General features: G+C 43.0%; 1 protein-coding gene across 6 annotated transcripts in view; it reads right to left on the bottom strand.

Moving 5' to 3' along the window:
- MAST2 (microtubule associated serine/threonine kinase 2) overlaps positions 1 to 13,421 on the bottom strand; it is a 204,045-nt gene extending 190,624 nt beyond the window's left edge. For 4 of the 6 annotated variants that reach the window (XM_032637973.1, XM_032637990.1, XM_032638001.1 and 1 more), the window contains exon 1: positions 12,953 to 13,176. In XM_032637973.1, coding sequence (XP_032493864.1) covers positions 12,953 to 13,138 — 186 coding nt within the window. In that variant the 5' untranslated portion in view covers positions 13,139 to 13,176. Of the gene's footprint in view, positions 1 to 12,952 lie in introns of all 6 variants that reach the window. The other 2 variants (XM_032638020.1, XM_032638011.1) reach the window with 2 other exon arrangements.
- Positions 13,422 to 13,782: the final 361 nt, after the last annotated feature.

Below are 13,782 nucleotides of genomic sequence, written 5' to 3'. Positions count from 1 at the left end.
ACTAATCGTAAATTTTATGGTAAGTGTATTTTACCACAATTTAAGAAGTCAAAGCACATGTAGAGGTAGGGTGTCTAGGGCCACACTTCCTTCCAGGAGCCTATTAAAGTGAAAATAGCCGAGACCCAGTTGCCTTCCTCTCTGGCTTCTCTTGGCTTCCTTATGGCTTTTTTCTCTTCCACATGGCTGGGTGGACAAACTGAGAAATGCCTACAGAAAGCTATCACTAGCCACCAAGACCTGAAAGAGTGTGGGGGTTGCCAGAGACTAGCTCTGCCACAGACGGAGGAAAACAAGCTTTTCCAGACCTCCTAGGTATTCCTGCAAAAAGGCCTTTACAGGCATTCAAAACGGTTATTATCCAAAACTCTGTGGGCCTATAAGGAATGAAGGTTCTAGGTGGTCTATATCCAGAATAATAGGATTTCTACATAGTTCTAGCTGAGGACCATATTAGGGTTTGAGGGCTATGGCAAGGTCTAGCTAGATATTGACCAAACATGATTCACCTTCCTCCTGGGCACAAGCTATGGCCCTATGATTGAATTCTGGCAACAGAATATGGGTGGAAGTGATTAAGCCATTTCCAGGTCTGCCCATCAACAACTCCCACAAGATTCCCCCACCTGCCTCAGGTGACCTTGGAAGCCATGTGTAGAAAATGGTAGAGCCTCCATTACTCTAGGTTCTTTTGAATGTATTTTTTACAGCAACTAGTGTTCTTAAATATAAAAGAGTACTGGGATTTCCCTGGTGATCCAGTGGGTAAGACTCCGCACTCCCAATGCAGGGGGCCTGGGTTCAACCCCTGGTTGGGGAACTAGATCCCAAATGCATGCTGCAACTAAGAGTTCGCATGCCGCAACTAAGAAGTCCGCATGCCGCAACTAAGAAGTCCGCATGCCACAACTGAGAAGTTGCGCATGCTGCAACTAAAAACAAAAATGATCCTGCATGCTGCAACGAAGATCCCGCGCACCGCAACCAAGACCCGGCATAGCCTAAACGAATAAATAAATATTTAAAAATAATAATAATAAACATATAGAAGACTACTAGCATGAGAGCTAGTAGTAAAATGTCCCATTCTCTTACTGGTCAAAGGCAGGTTTCAGATTTCCTGAGGTCACCTAAAAAAAAATCATCTTGGTAACACCCTTTTGAAACAACTTAAGGACTTTTTAAAAATTAATACCAACTTTTTTTTTTTTTTTGGCTACACCACGCACCTTGCAGGATCTTAGTTCCCCAACCAGGGATTGAAACTGGGCCCGTGGCAGTGAAAGCACAGAGTCCTAACCACTGGAATGTCAGGGAATTCCCAATGCCAACTATTTTTAAACTCTTTTTGTCTTTAAAACATTCTTGAAGATCTCAAATAGTCATGAAAATTAGAAGGCCAGACAGTACTATATCACCTCTGCTTTGCTGAAATACAGGCAGAGAAACTATGTGGCTTGTTAACCTCCCAACACATTAAAGGTTAAAGGATTTGTGCATCTGCTACCCAGGTTCACCCTTAGAAAATATTTTGTTACATTAAAGTTGGTACAACTAAAACGATATTACAGAATTTTAAAATGCGGTTTCCTTGGCCTGAATTTGCTCTTAATTATGTTCTAAAATCTAGGGAGACTATATATATATATATATATATATAATATCTTCTAAGCCAGTTAGTTAAGAAAGAAATCCATAAAAGTTTCCCTAAAGGGAAAAACGCACAAATTAAAGCCACCTTTTCAAGCTGAACAAAGTAAAAGAAGAGTTCAATAACACCAACAAATCAAAGGTCAAGACATACCTTTTTCTATTATATTTCTTTATAAAACCAGATGAGAACACAGAAAAATATGAACTCTATATTCACACATTCTATGCACTTACCCTAAAAATATAATAATTAACCATTATTGAATGCTCACTGGTATCAGGCTTTGTAATAAGTGTTTTACATGGATTAATTTATTAAATCCTAACAATAACCCTATGAAATTGGTAATGATAGTATGTCCATTACATTTATATGGGATAAGTAAGGCTTAAAGAACTTAAGTAACTTGCATCAGGTAACAGAGTTGGAATCTGAGGTCAGAGAATGACTTAATCACTATACATTCACTCAAGAAGTATTTATTTAGTACCTCCTATATACAATTCTAGAAGCTGGAGATACAGCAGTAAGGAAAAACCAACCCAAATTCCTACCCTCATGAACCATATATCCTAATGTGTGAGAATGACAATAAATAACAAATATGTGACAGTAACAGGTGAATAAAGGACACGAATAAGAAGAGGGGAAGGGAATGACTAAGAGTGCTACTTTAAAAAGGCTGGTCAGGCTTCCCTGGGGGCGCAGTGGTTAAGAATCCGTCTGCCAATGCAGGAGACATGGGTCCGAGTCCTGGTCCAGGAAGATCCCACATGCCGCGGAGCAACTAAGTCTGTGCGCCACAACTACTGAGCCCGCTCGCCTAGAGCCCGTGCTCTGCAACAAGAGAAGCCACCGCAATGAGAAGCCCACACATCACCACGAAGAGTAGCCCTCGCTCGCCGCAACTAGAGAAAGCCTGCATGCAGCAATGAAAACCCAACACAGCCAAAAACAAATAAAATAAACAAATTTATTTTAAATAATAAAAAGGCTGGTCAAGGAAGGCCTTTATCTGAACAGAGACCTAAATGAAACGAGGAAGCCAGTCATATAAATATATCCAGAAAAAGAACACCTCAGGTAGAGAAAACTACCAAGTATAGAAGTCCTCAAATAATAATTTTTAAAATGTCCTCAGGCAGGAGCATGCTTAATATATTTGGAGACCATCAAGGCAGCCAGTGTGAACAGAACTCAGTAACAAGAGGAGGAGTAGAAGGAAATGAGGTTAGAGAAGGCCAAGAGGCAGATCATGCAGACTCTTAAGTACAAAGCAAGCACCTTCCATTTTGATCAACTGTGATGGAAAGCCACTTTTGAGTAGGGGATGGTAACAAACTTTGATTTTAGCTTTTACAGGATGATACCGATCTTGCTGTGTGCAAATTATCATGGGGGCGGAGGGGAGAGGAGGTAAAAGAACAGAATCAGGAAGACAGGTTTGGAGACTTATAGTAATCCAGATGAAAGATGACAGAGGCTAAGGTTAAGGTAGTGATGGAGCTAGTGGGGAAAAGTCTCATGCAATTTGAATGTAGCACCAACCAGAACTGATGGGCTGAATGTGGAATATGAGGTTAAGAAAAGAATCAAAAACAACTTCCATGTTTTGCTCTAAATAAATGAGTGAATGATAGTGCCATTTACTGATGTGAGAAAGACTGGGGAAGCAGTGGAATGGGAAGTGAAAAACAGGGTTCAGCTTTGGACCCATTAAGTTTGAAAGGTCTATTAGCTACCCAAATAGAAATGTTACATACACAATTGAAAATAGGAGAGCTCAAAAGAAAGGTCAAGACTAGAGAAATAAATGTGGGAATCAGCACAGAGATGGAATGTTAAGTAATACAATCTGATGAGATTACATCAGGAGAGAGAATAGACTGCAAAAGCAGATTAAATACTGAACGCTCTCAAGCACCAGTGAGATTGGAAGAAAACCAAGACAGCATGGTCCCAGGAGCCAAATGATGGAATGATCAACCATGTCAAAAGCAACAGGTCGAGTGAGATGAAGACTGAAAACTGGCCCCTGGGTTAGACCAATGATGACCTTGACATAAGTGTTTCAGTGGAATGACGGGCGACTAAAGCCTGACTTGACTGGAATGGGTTCAAGAGGAGAGGAAGTGAAAGAAGATATAGACAACTCTTTCAAGTAGTTTTGTTATAAAGAGGAGGACTCTCCTACTCACAATTATTTCGTATCCCTTGCTCTTTTACCTGAATAACTGCAAGAGCCTCTTAACTGGTTCCACATACCCATTCAGTCAATGCTCGCTAAAGTAGCCAAATAAGTGGGATTAAAATGAATGTTAGATCATGTGATTCTTATGCTCAAAACTCTCCAATGGCTTCTCATCTCGTTCAACATGAAAGTCAAAATCCTCACAGCTGCCTGTAAGACCCTTACCAATCTGAAACTCTCCACAATTCAGCCCTCCTCTCCCCATCTTTCCCCTCTGAGCTCACCTACTACTCTTCCTCTTACTCACTCTACTCCAGCCACACTTGGCTTCCTTGGTGTTCCTCAAACACAAATTTTAGAGCTGGAGGTATGCTTCTACCCCAAGGTGCTTCCTATTCCCTCTACCAAGTATACTCTTCCCCCCACATAATCTAAATGCCTCAATCTCTTACATTCTTCAGGTCTTTACTCAAACATCTCATTCCAAAGAGATGCCTTTCCTGATAATGCTATTTAAGCCATAAAATCCCCCATCACTCTATATTCCCCTTCCCTGCTTTATTGTATTTATCACCATATAGCATACTACATATTTTACTTATGTCTTTTATTATCTGATTCCCTCTACTAGAATAGAAACTTTGAAAGCAGGGTTTGTCATCTGCCTTTTTCACTTCTATAATCCCAACAGTAACCAAAAAATTTTAAAAAAACAAAAACAAAACAAAACAAACTTCTTGAATCCAAGGATGAATGAATGAGAGGGAATGCAGGGTTAATGAATTTTTTTCAAGATGGAAAATACTGTAGCATGCTTGTATGTTGATGAGAATCATCAACAGAAAAAAAACATTAATGATTCAGGAGTAGGAAAGAATAATTCCAAGAATAAAACTCTTATTTAGATGTAGGGGTTGGCCTTAGATGGGAATAGGAACAGATTATCCATAGCAATAAGAGAGAGGGAAAAGAATGCGGGTACAGGGCTTCCCTGGTGGCGCAGTGGTTGAGAGTCTGCCTGCCGGATGCAGGGGACACAGGTTCGTACCCCGGTCCGGGAAGATCCCACATGCCGCGGAACGGCTGGGCCCGTGAGCCATGGTTGCTGAGCCTGCGCGTCCGGAGCCTATGCTCTGCAGCGGGAGAGGCCACAACAGTGAGAGGCCCGCGTACCGCAAAAAAAAAAAAAGAATGCGGGTACAGATATAGGTAGGTTGGGTGACTTGTAATGGGAGCTTGTAGGATTATCTTTGTTTTTTCTTCAGTGAAACAGGAAGCAAGGACATCAACTGAGAGTAAAGAGGACAAATAGAGTGCTAGAAGTTTGAGGAGAACGATTAAACTATCATTTAAGAGTGAATGGAGGGAATTCCCTGATGGTCCAGTGGTTAGGACTCCCTGCTCTCACTGCTGAGGGCCTGGGTTCAATCCCTGGTCGGGGAACAAAGATCCCACAAGCCGTGTGGCACTGCCAAAAAAAAAAAAAAAAAGTGAACAGACTAGGGAATGTCATAGGATTGACTGTCATTGCTGAAAGACTCCTTAGGTTCATGATCACAAATTTAGATGTCAGCATCGTTGTGTTTTCCTCCAGCCACATTCAGCTGCCTAGACACAAGGGCAGAATAGGCAGAGTTGGTTTAATCATGGTTGGAATTTTATCAAGCAGGTATGATAGAAGGTACTGAAGGTACATGCACAGCAGTAATTATGAAAGCCCATGAAATGTTAAGTTGGACAAGGAGGAAAGTAGAGGCATGAGGTGACTGACAATGAAAAGGTAGTCTGGACTTCCCTGCTGGCTCAGTGGTTAAGAATCCGCCTGCCAATGCAGGGGACATGGGTTCGAGCCCTGGTCTGGGAAGATCCCACATGCCACGGAGCAACTAAGCCCATGCGTCACAACTACTGAGCCTGCGCGCTAGAGCCCACAAGCCACAACGACTGAGCCCCCATGCCACAACTACTGAAGCCCACCTAGAACCCATACTCCGCAACAACAGAAGCCACCGCAAAGAGAAACCCATGAACCGCAATGAAGAGTAGCCCCTGCTCGCTGCAACTACAGAAAGCCCGCATGCAGCAGCGAAGACCCAATGCAGCCATAAATAAATAAATAAATTTATTTATTTTTTTTAAAAAAATCAACAGACCAGAGGTTCCAAAGCGTTTGAACAATTTTTGGAGAGGAAATCCTAAAATGAATGTGAGCTAGAGAAACAGAAGATGATGTGAAGGTCAGAGTCTGGCAAGCTCAAAACTAAGATTTTAGAGGCAGAACAATTATTGGTAAAGATGAAAAGTACCTAATGAATATGGAAGTAAGAGGCTCAGGTTGATGTCAATTTTCCCCATCAATTATTTACTGTACTTCCACTGTACACATGGCTATAGTGCAGAGAAAAGAGTTTGGGAGTTAACAATGAGGAACAACAAAAAGGTGGTCAACTATGTCTGACTAACAATGCATTTTGTGTAAGTCCTTACTGCCGATAACGTCTAGCCTCTGCTCTCCCTTGAGGACTTTTTCCTCTTCCCCCAGGGCTAGCCCTTGACCCAACAACCTGGTTTTCAAAACTCTTTGGAACCCCAAGTATGTATATAATGAAGAAAAACAACCAATAACTGCTGATAAAAAGTAATAATTACCAAGGTACCATAGGGATTTTATCAAGAAAGTACAAAGCTAGGTGGCAAATTTAGCAGAGAATCATAAGCAGCTAAGACCAGCAATAAAGGAGGCATAATGATTGCAATATTAAGCTGCCTCTCACAGTCCTAATCATAGGTCACCATGAATAACTGGGGTGGATAAAGCTTTTAGGTTGATCTTAGGCTATGGGCATCCAGTAAAACAAAGATGGGAAAAATCTGGAGGCAGATGTGTCCTACCCTCATCAGGAAACACTGTCCAACCTGCTTCAACCATCCCAGGCTCTCTGCTCCCAGTACCTCTGATGAAATCAAATCTTCCAAAGGTAACAGGTTTTCAGGAGCTGGCCCTTATTCATATTACTTCTGGACAAGAGGGGAGGGAGGGCCAATAAACATTCTGTATTGAGGGACTTCCCTGGTGGTCCAGTGAGTAAGACTCCACACTCCCAATGCAGGGAGCCCGGGTTCGATACCTGGTCGGGGAATCAGATTCCACATGCACACCACAATAAGTGTCCGCATGCCACAACTAAGAGCCCACATGCTGCAACTAAATATCCCGCGTGCCCCAACTAAGACCCAGTGCAGCCTAACTAACTAAATAAATAAATAGACATTCTGTATTGAAAACTCAGAAAAATTCTCAAATGCCCATGTCTCAATCACCATGTCCTACATTGTATCCTCCACACAGCCGCCAGAGTAATCCAGCTAAAAAACAAGAAAGACCACCCTGCTTCCCTACTTACTATCTTTTTACATAATACTAAAGACCATCTACAATCTAGGCTCCTTTAGCCTCTTAACTCAACATCTGTAGCTTCAAGTTCAACTTCCAACAATACTAAATTGATTACAGTTCCCTACACAATATATGCAGCTTCCCCTCTGTATGTTTTGTGCCCCATGCTTTTGCCCGTATACTAATATTATGGTGCAGAATAAAGAGAAGATACTGATTTCCATGAAAATAATTTTGAAAATTCCTTAATGATGCCAAGAGAATTCAAAATTCAAAATATTTTAATCTTTTTCTATTCATTCAATCCACAAATAATTCATTCAGTCAACAAGTAACTACTTAACACCTATTGTGACAAAGCCCTTGACTACGCATTATGATAGATAAAATGATGATATAGTTCCTACCCTCAATAATTTACAACTTAAAAGCAGATATGAAATAATACAAAATGAATACAGAAGGATAGAAGTGCTATTTACTACAGCCCAATCATGGAAAGACAACTTCACAGAACAGTTTCTGTGGCATGAGTTAGGCCTGGAAACTTGAGTAGAATTTTAATGGGCAAAGACAGAGAAGAAAGAGCTTTTCAGATGGATGATTAATTAAAATAAATATATGGGGACTTCCTTGGTGGCACAGTGGTTAAGAATCCACCTGCCAATGCAGGGGACACAGGTTTGATCCCTGGTCCGGGAAGATCCCACATGCCATGGAGCAACTAAGCCCATGCACCACAACTACTCAGCCTGAGTTCTAGAGCCCGCAAGCCACAAACACTGAGCCTGTGTGCCACAACCACTGAAGCCCATGCGCCGAGAGCTCGTGTTCTACAACAAGAGAAGTCACCACAACGAGAAGCACGCACACTGCAACGAAGAGTAGCCCCCGCTTGCTGCAACTAGAGAAAGCCCACACGCAGCAACGAAGACCCAACACAGCCAAATATAAATAAATTAAATAAATAAATGAATTTAAAATATATATATACATATGAAAATGCCTAAGCAGTAAACAAATATTTACTGAATGTCCATTACGTACCAGTTAAAACACTAAAGGCTGGTATAATGATGAATAGACAGCCTCTGAGGAGTTTTTTCTCTGATGAGAGACTGACAGCCAATCAGAATGAGGAAATACATGTTTCAAGTGCCAGCACACATATCTATGTTTCTAATAAATATTCAGACTAATAACTATGTTTCAAATACCATACTAGGCCCTAGGTAAATGAAAGAGTCTGGGCCTCAAAGAACTTACTTATGAGAGAGACAAACTATTTGAATAATGTACGCTACAATGGAGACAAAGCAAAGTCTTGGGAACGAAGAGAAGGGGCCTCTAACTCTGATTCTTATAAAAAGTGATAAGTATCAAGTAGACCTTGAATGCCAAGGTCTTCAAACTTTATTCTATGGTATCAAGAAGCTAATGAAAGTTTCTGAAGATAAAGCAATAAAATGATCATTTAACAAATACTTATCTATCACTGGAACTCAGGTAGGCAAGGAGTTCCAATCTTTTTTTTAATTAGAATGCAGAATAAATCAGAGGTTAAAAGACTAAAAACAAGTAAATGCAGTTAAAATATTACAACAACCAAGACAAAAATTTATAAATGCTGAATTAAGGTGACGACAGTGAGAACAAAGATTTGAAAGATGTTATGAAGACAGAATCAGCAGAACCTGGATAAGGGGGTCAAGGGAGAGGGAAAAGTCAAAGACCATGGATATAATTTCAAGTTTGATGACAAGAAAAAGGAAAGACACGGGGAGACCACATTTCAAAGGAGAAATAATGGATTCTATTTCAATGATACAGTAAGCCACTGAGCTAGAGATCCAAGTTCTGCATCCTGTTCAGAAATTATTCCTAAATACCAGCATGGTATAACATGTAACAAGCATTATTCCATATCATGAGAAATGGAGAACAAAGTCATTTGTGAAAGGTAGATGCTTGGTGATCAGCTAGGTTCTTATTCCCTGAATGAATGGAATAATCCATCCAGCCTCATAACACACGAAACTGAAAATTTTAACTTTTCAACATCAAATAATTTCTAGTTATGGACTTTCAAGGACACTATCAGTTTATGAAAATCACAAATGTTAAGATCACAAATGCTGAGGGTCTAATGTGGAAATATTAAGCCCAGAAATGGAAATGTAGAGCTAAGGAAAGAGGTCAGGCCTAGAGACTCAGATCACTCTACAAGGAGGTTCTGTGACACAATGCTATGTGTCATCCTAAGCACTTGCCTATTATACATCCTAAGCACTTGCCACAAATAGGGTAAGCCTGCTAAAAAACAAAGTACAATTAAGAAAAACGCTGGGAACTCCCTGGCAGTCCGGTGGTTAGGACTTGGTACTTTCACTGTGGGGGTCTGGGTTCAATCCCTAGTGGGGGAACTAAGATCCCCCAAGCTGCACAGTGTGGCCAAAAGAAAAAAGCTAAGGACAGAGGACATATCCGCAAGGAACATATTGGGGACAGAGACAGAAAACAGTAAAAGACACCCAAGAAGCAGTCAGAGTAACAGGGGTAGAATGGACATTATGACAAAAGAGAAGAAAATATCGAGAAGGAACACATGCAAAAATTAATCAAAATAAAGCTGAGGTAGTCATACTAATATCAGATAAAAGACACTTTAAAATGCATAATTGTAGTATAAAAGCTCACTATAAAATAACTGACGTTTATTTCACCAGAAACGTTTAACAATTGTATTGTACACTTGAATGCACCTAATAAAGAGAAAAACAAAAAAACAAAAACAAAAAAAAGAAGGAACACATGGTCAAGAGTGACAAATAGTTCAGAGGTCAGAGAAGATGAGGAATGGGGAAAGGCTATCATATTTAATCATTTAAAGGTCCCTGGGACTGCTGCATCTCTCTGTGTAATTCACAATGAAAAATTTTCACAAATAGCCACACTTTTTTTTTTTTTTTTAATTTTTGGCTGCGTTGGGTCTTCATGGCTGCGTGGGCTTTCTCTAGTTGCGGCGAGTGGGGTCTACTATTCCTTGCAGTGTGCAGGCTTCTCATTGCGGTGGCTTCTCTTGTTGCGGAGCACGGGCTCTAGGCGCATGGGATTCAGTAGTTATGGTGCACGGGCTTAGTTGCTCCGTGGTATGTGGGATCTACCCAGACCAGGTCTCAAACATGTGTCCCCTGCATTGGCAGGCGATTCTTAACCACTGCGCCACCAGGGAAGCCCCAACACACATTTTTTTTTAATTAAAAAAAAAAGGAAAAGTTTTAGTATCCATCATGGTATAATCACACAATGGAAAATCACACAGCAATGAAAAAGAACAAGCTTTTTCTAAAAGCAACAACATAGATGAATCTCACAGACATAATGAAAGAATCTAGTCACAAAAGAGTACAAACTGTACGATTCCATTTACATGAAGTTCAGAAGAGGCAAAACTAATCCATGGTGATAGAGTTTGGGAGAGTGGTTACCTCTGGAGAAGGGTAATACCTGGGAGAAAGTACAAAGGAACATTCTAGGGTACTGGAAATGTTCTACATCCTGATCTGAGGTGTGGTCACATAGGTGTATTCATTCTGTAAAAGTTCATGGGCTGAACGAACCTTTGATTTGCACACTGTAGATAAGTCACATCTCAGTTAAAAAGTAAATAAACAAACACACAAAGTTACTGGTGACCTTGAAGACAACACTTTGGGGGAATTTATTTGTAGAAGCCAAATCACAATATGGGGTATGTATACAAGGTGAAGAAGCTGAGACAGTGAATACAAACTCATTTTTCACGAAGGTTGCTGGTAAAGCAAAAATGAGATTACAAAGTAGCTTAGGTAGGTTACAAAACTCAGGGAAATCATGTTGTTTTGTTTTTATTTGAGGTATAAGACAAAGAGAAAATAACATACATAACAAGGGCCTACAGCCTATGAGAGGGAATGAAATCAAGAACATAGAGGGATTAGCCTTGGAAAAGAGGATGAATACTTCCTTCTTTGAGATTTAAAAGATGAGAGAACACAGAAATCCTGAGATAGAGAAGTGGGAGAAATCAAGTTACCTTGAACTCTTTAGTGAAGCATGTGATAAGGTCAATTAGACCAGGTGAATTGAGTCAGGAAAGGATCTGGGCTTTAAGTACATTTTTAAATGTTTCAAATAGGAACTGCAGAGAATATAAAACACAAGGATGAAGAAGGAAATTACAGTCAGAGGACAATGCTCAGTGGCCTGAAAGCAAGGGCAGAAATGGCACAGTCTACTCAGGACTAGGTGGAGAATACAAGATAAAAAAACAAAAGGCGGGGGGCTTCCCTGGTGGCGCAGTGGTTGAGAATCTGTCTGTTGATGCAGGGGACACAGGTTCGAGACCTGGTCCGGGAAAATCCCACATGCCGCGGAGCAGCTATGCCCGTGCGCCACAACTACTGAGCCCACATGCCACAGCTACTGAAGCCCCCACACCTAGAGCCCGTGCTCCTCAACAAGAGGAGCCATTGCAATGAGAAGCCTGCGCACCACAACGAAGAGAAGCCCCCCTCGCAGCAACTAGAGAAAGCCCACACACAACGAAGACCCAACGCAGCCAAAAATAAATAAATTAAATTAATTTTTTAAAAAAAAGGGAGGGAAAAGTCCAAGGGCTAACATGTGCATCACTGAAACTATATAATAAAGAATGATGTCTAAGGAAAATACTTATTTAACATACAGCAAAGAGGCAGAAGACCTAACAGAACTCTTCAAAGATCCAAAGATGAAGTCACTAGGGTCTAGAGTAGAGTGTGCGAAAGGGAAGCTGTCACTAGAGTTCATTACTACAGAACATTTTTCTGTAACTCCCACAAGATCAAGAACCACATACTCTCCTTTCACTGAACTTCCTACAGCTACTAGTGACAAGTTCTCCTCCCTGATAAAATTGACCTTTATCCCCTACTTCTAAATACACCTACACTTGATTAATAAATTATATAAACATACCCTGTCCATTCAGAAACTCCATGAACTTTTTACACTTCTGTGTTCTCCCACTAAGGTGTTTTCAGTGGTACAATCCTAGAAGGCAGAGACTATATCCACGAATTCTCTGTTCACAGTATTGGGTTTGGGATTACACACATGCATCCCCAAAGCACATGTTTTAAAAACTGCTTTCCCGTGAAATGAATCATTACTGGAGAGAAACTTTAACAATGCTTCGGAACATATTCCTACACGACTATAACTATGGCCAAATCAGAGAATGCTTAGGAATGACACCCGTTTTCACAACTGTCAACATAACCTCTAGAAAGTAGGATAACATTTACTATATTATTGACTATTTATTTGCCCCTCTGGATAATTCCTCCATACCTCTTTAGTCAGCCTATTCTTTGCACTTCATTTACTCCCAGCCTACATTCTAGCGTCCCTTCTTCCCATCCAGAACCCCTAACCTCAAACGCCCCACAGGACCATTTTTCAGCCCTACTCCCTCATTTCCTATTCAACCCCAGACCATCACTTCCATCCACTTCTCCACTCCCCATTTTTCTGCCTCTCCAGACCTCCCATTCCTTCTGCCGAACTATTCAGTCCCCACCCCTTCAACGCCCCAGCCCGTCTTCCCGCCTGAGATCGCCCTCCCCCATCGCTCCCTTTCAGGCTCCCCCTCCCCAACCCTTCCCTCCGAGACCTCGGCCAGCGCTACCTGCTCCCTGACTTCGGGCCCTGCGGGCCCCGCCCGCTCCTCCAGTAGCTGCCTCCCGGACGGCGCTCGCCGGCGCGAGGGCAGGGGCTGGGGCAGCTCCGCTGCCCGCTGAGCCCCATCCTCCCGGCGGGCGGCCGGCGGCGGCGGCGGCAGCTGCGGTCGGTCGCGGCAGCGGCTCCGCTTCATATCTGCGGCTGGGCCCTGGGCGTCAGCGCAGCGAATGTCCCGGCCCCGCACGGCCCCGGGCCGCGGCGCTACCGCGCCAACCACCGCCCGCGGCCACCATGGCCCGGCGGGCGCCCGAAGCCACCGACCCCAGCCAGCAGCTCCTCTGCGCTTTCTGGGGCCTCAAGAGCCGCGGCCTCCTCGGCGCTCCTTACGGAGGCGGCAGCATCGCCGCAGCGTCTTCTTCTCCCACCCGGTGCACGCTCGGGCGGCCACCAGCCGCCGCCTCCGCCTCCACCGCAGCAGCCGGCTACACAGCCAGACGCCAACAGCTTGCCTGTAGCCCGGCCCCGCCCCTCCCTTCCCCTCGCGCGCGCGCACCGGGAGCCCGCCCGCCACCTCTGGTCGCGCGCCGCCTCCCGCGCACGCGCCAGCGAACGGTCGCGAGAGACCCGCCCTTGGCCCCACCGCGTGGTGGGGATGGGAGGGGGCGGAGAGCGGAAGGGGGCGGGGCCCCGACGCGCCCGCTGCGGCCGTGGAAGCTCCTTGATTCGTTCATTCATTCATCCATTCATGAAATTGTGTGTCTGGCCAAGCTAAGTGGTGGGGATCCAAAAGTGAATTACAACTGATCAGCGTCCTCAAGGAAGTAGGTGGAGAGGGAC

This window comes from Phocoena sinus, chromosome 1 (assembly GCF_008692025.1).
Source record: "Phocoena sinus isolate mPhoSin1 chromosome 1, mPhoSin1.pri, whole genome shotgun sequence".
Taxonomy (NCBI): Eukaryota; Metazoa; Chordata; class Mammalia; order Artiodactyla; family Phocoenidae; genus Phocoena; species Phocoena sinus.
Note: the sequence above shows the minus strand (reverse complement) of the source record. Positions and strands in the feature narration are given on the sequence as shown.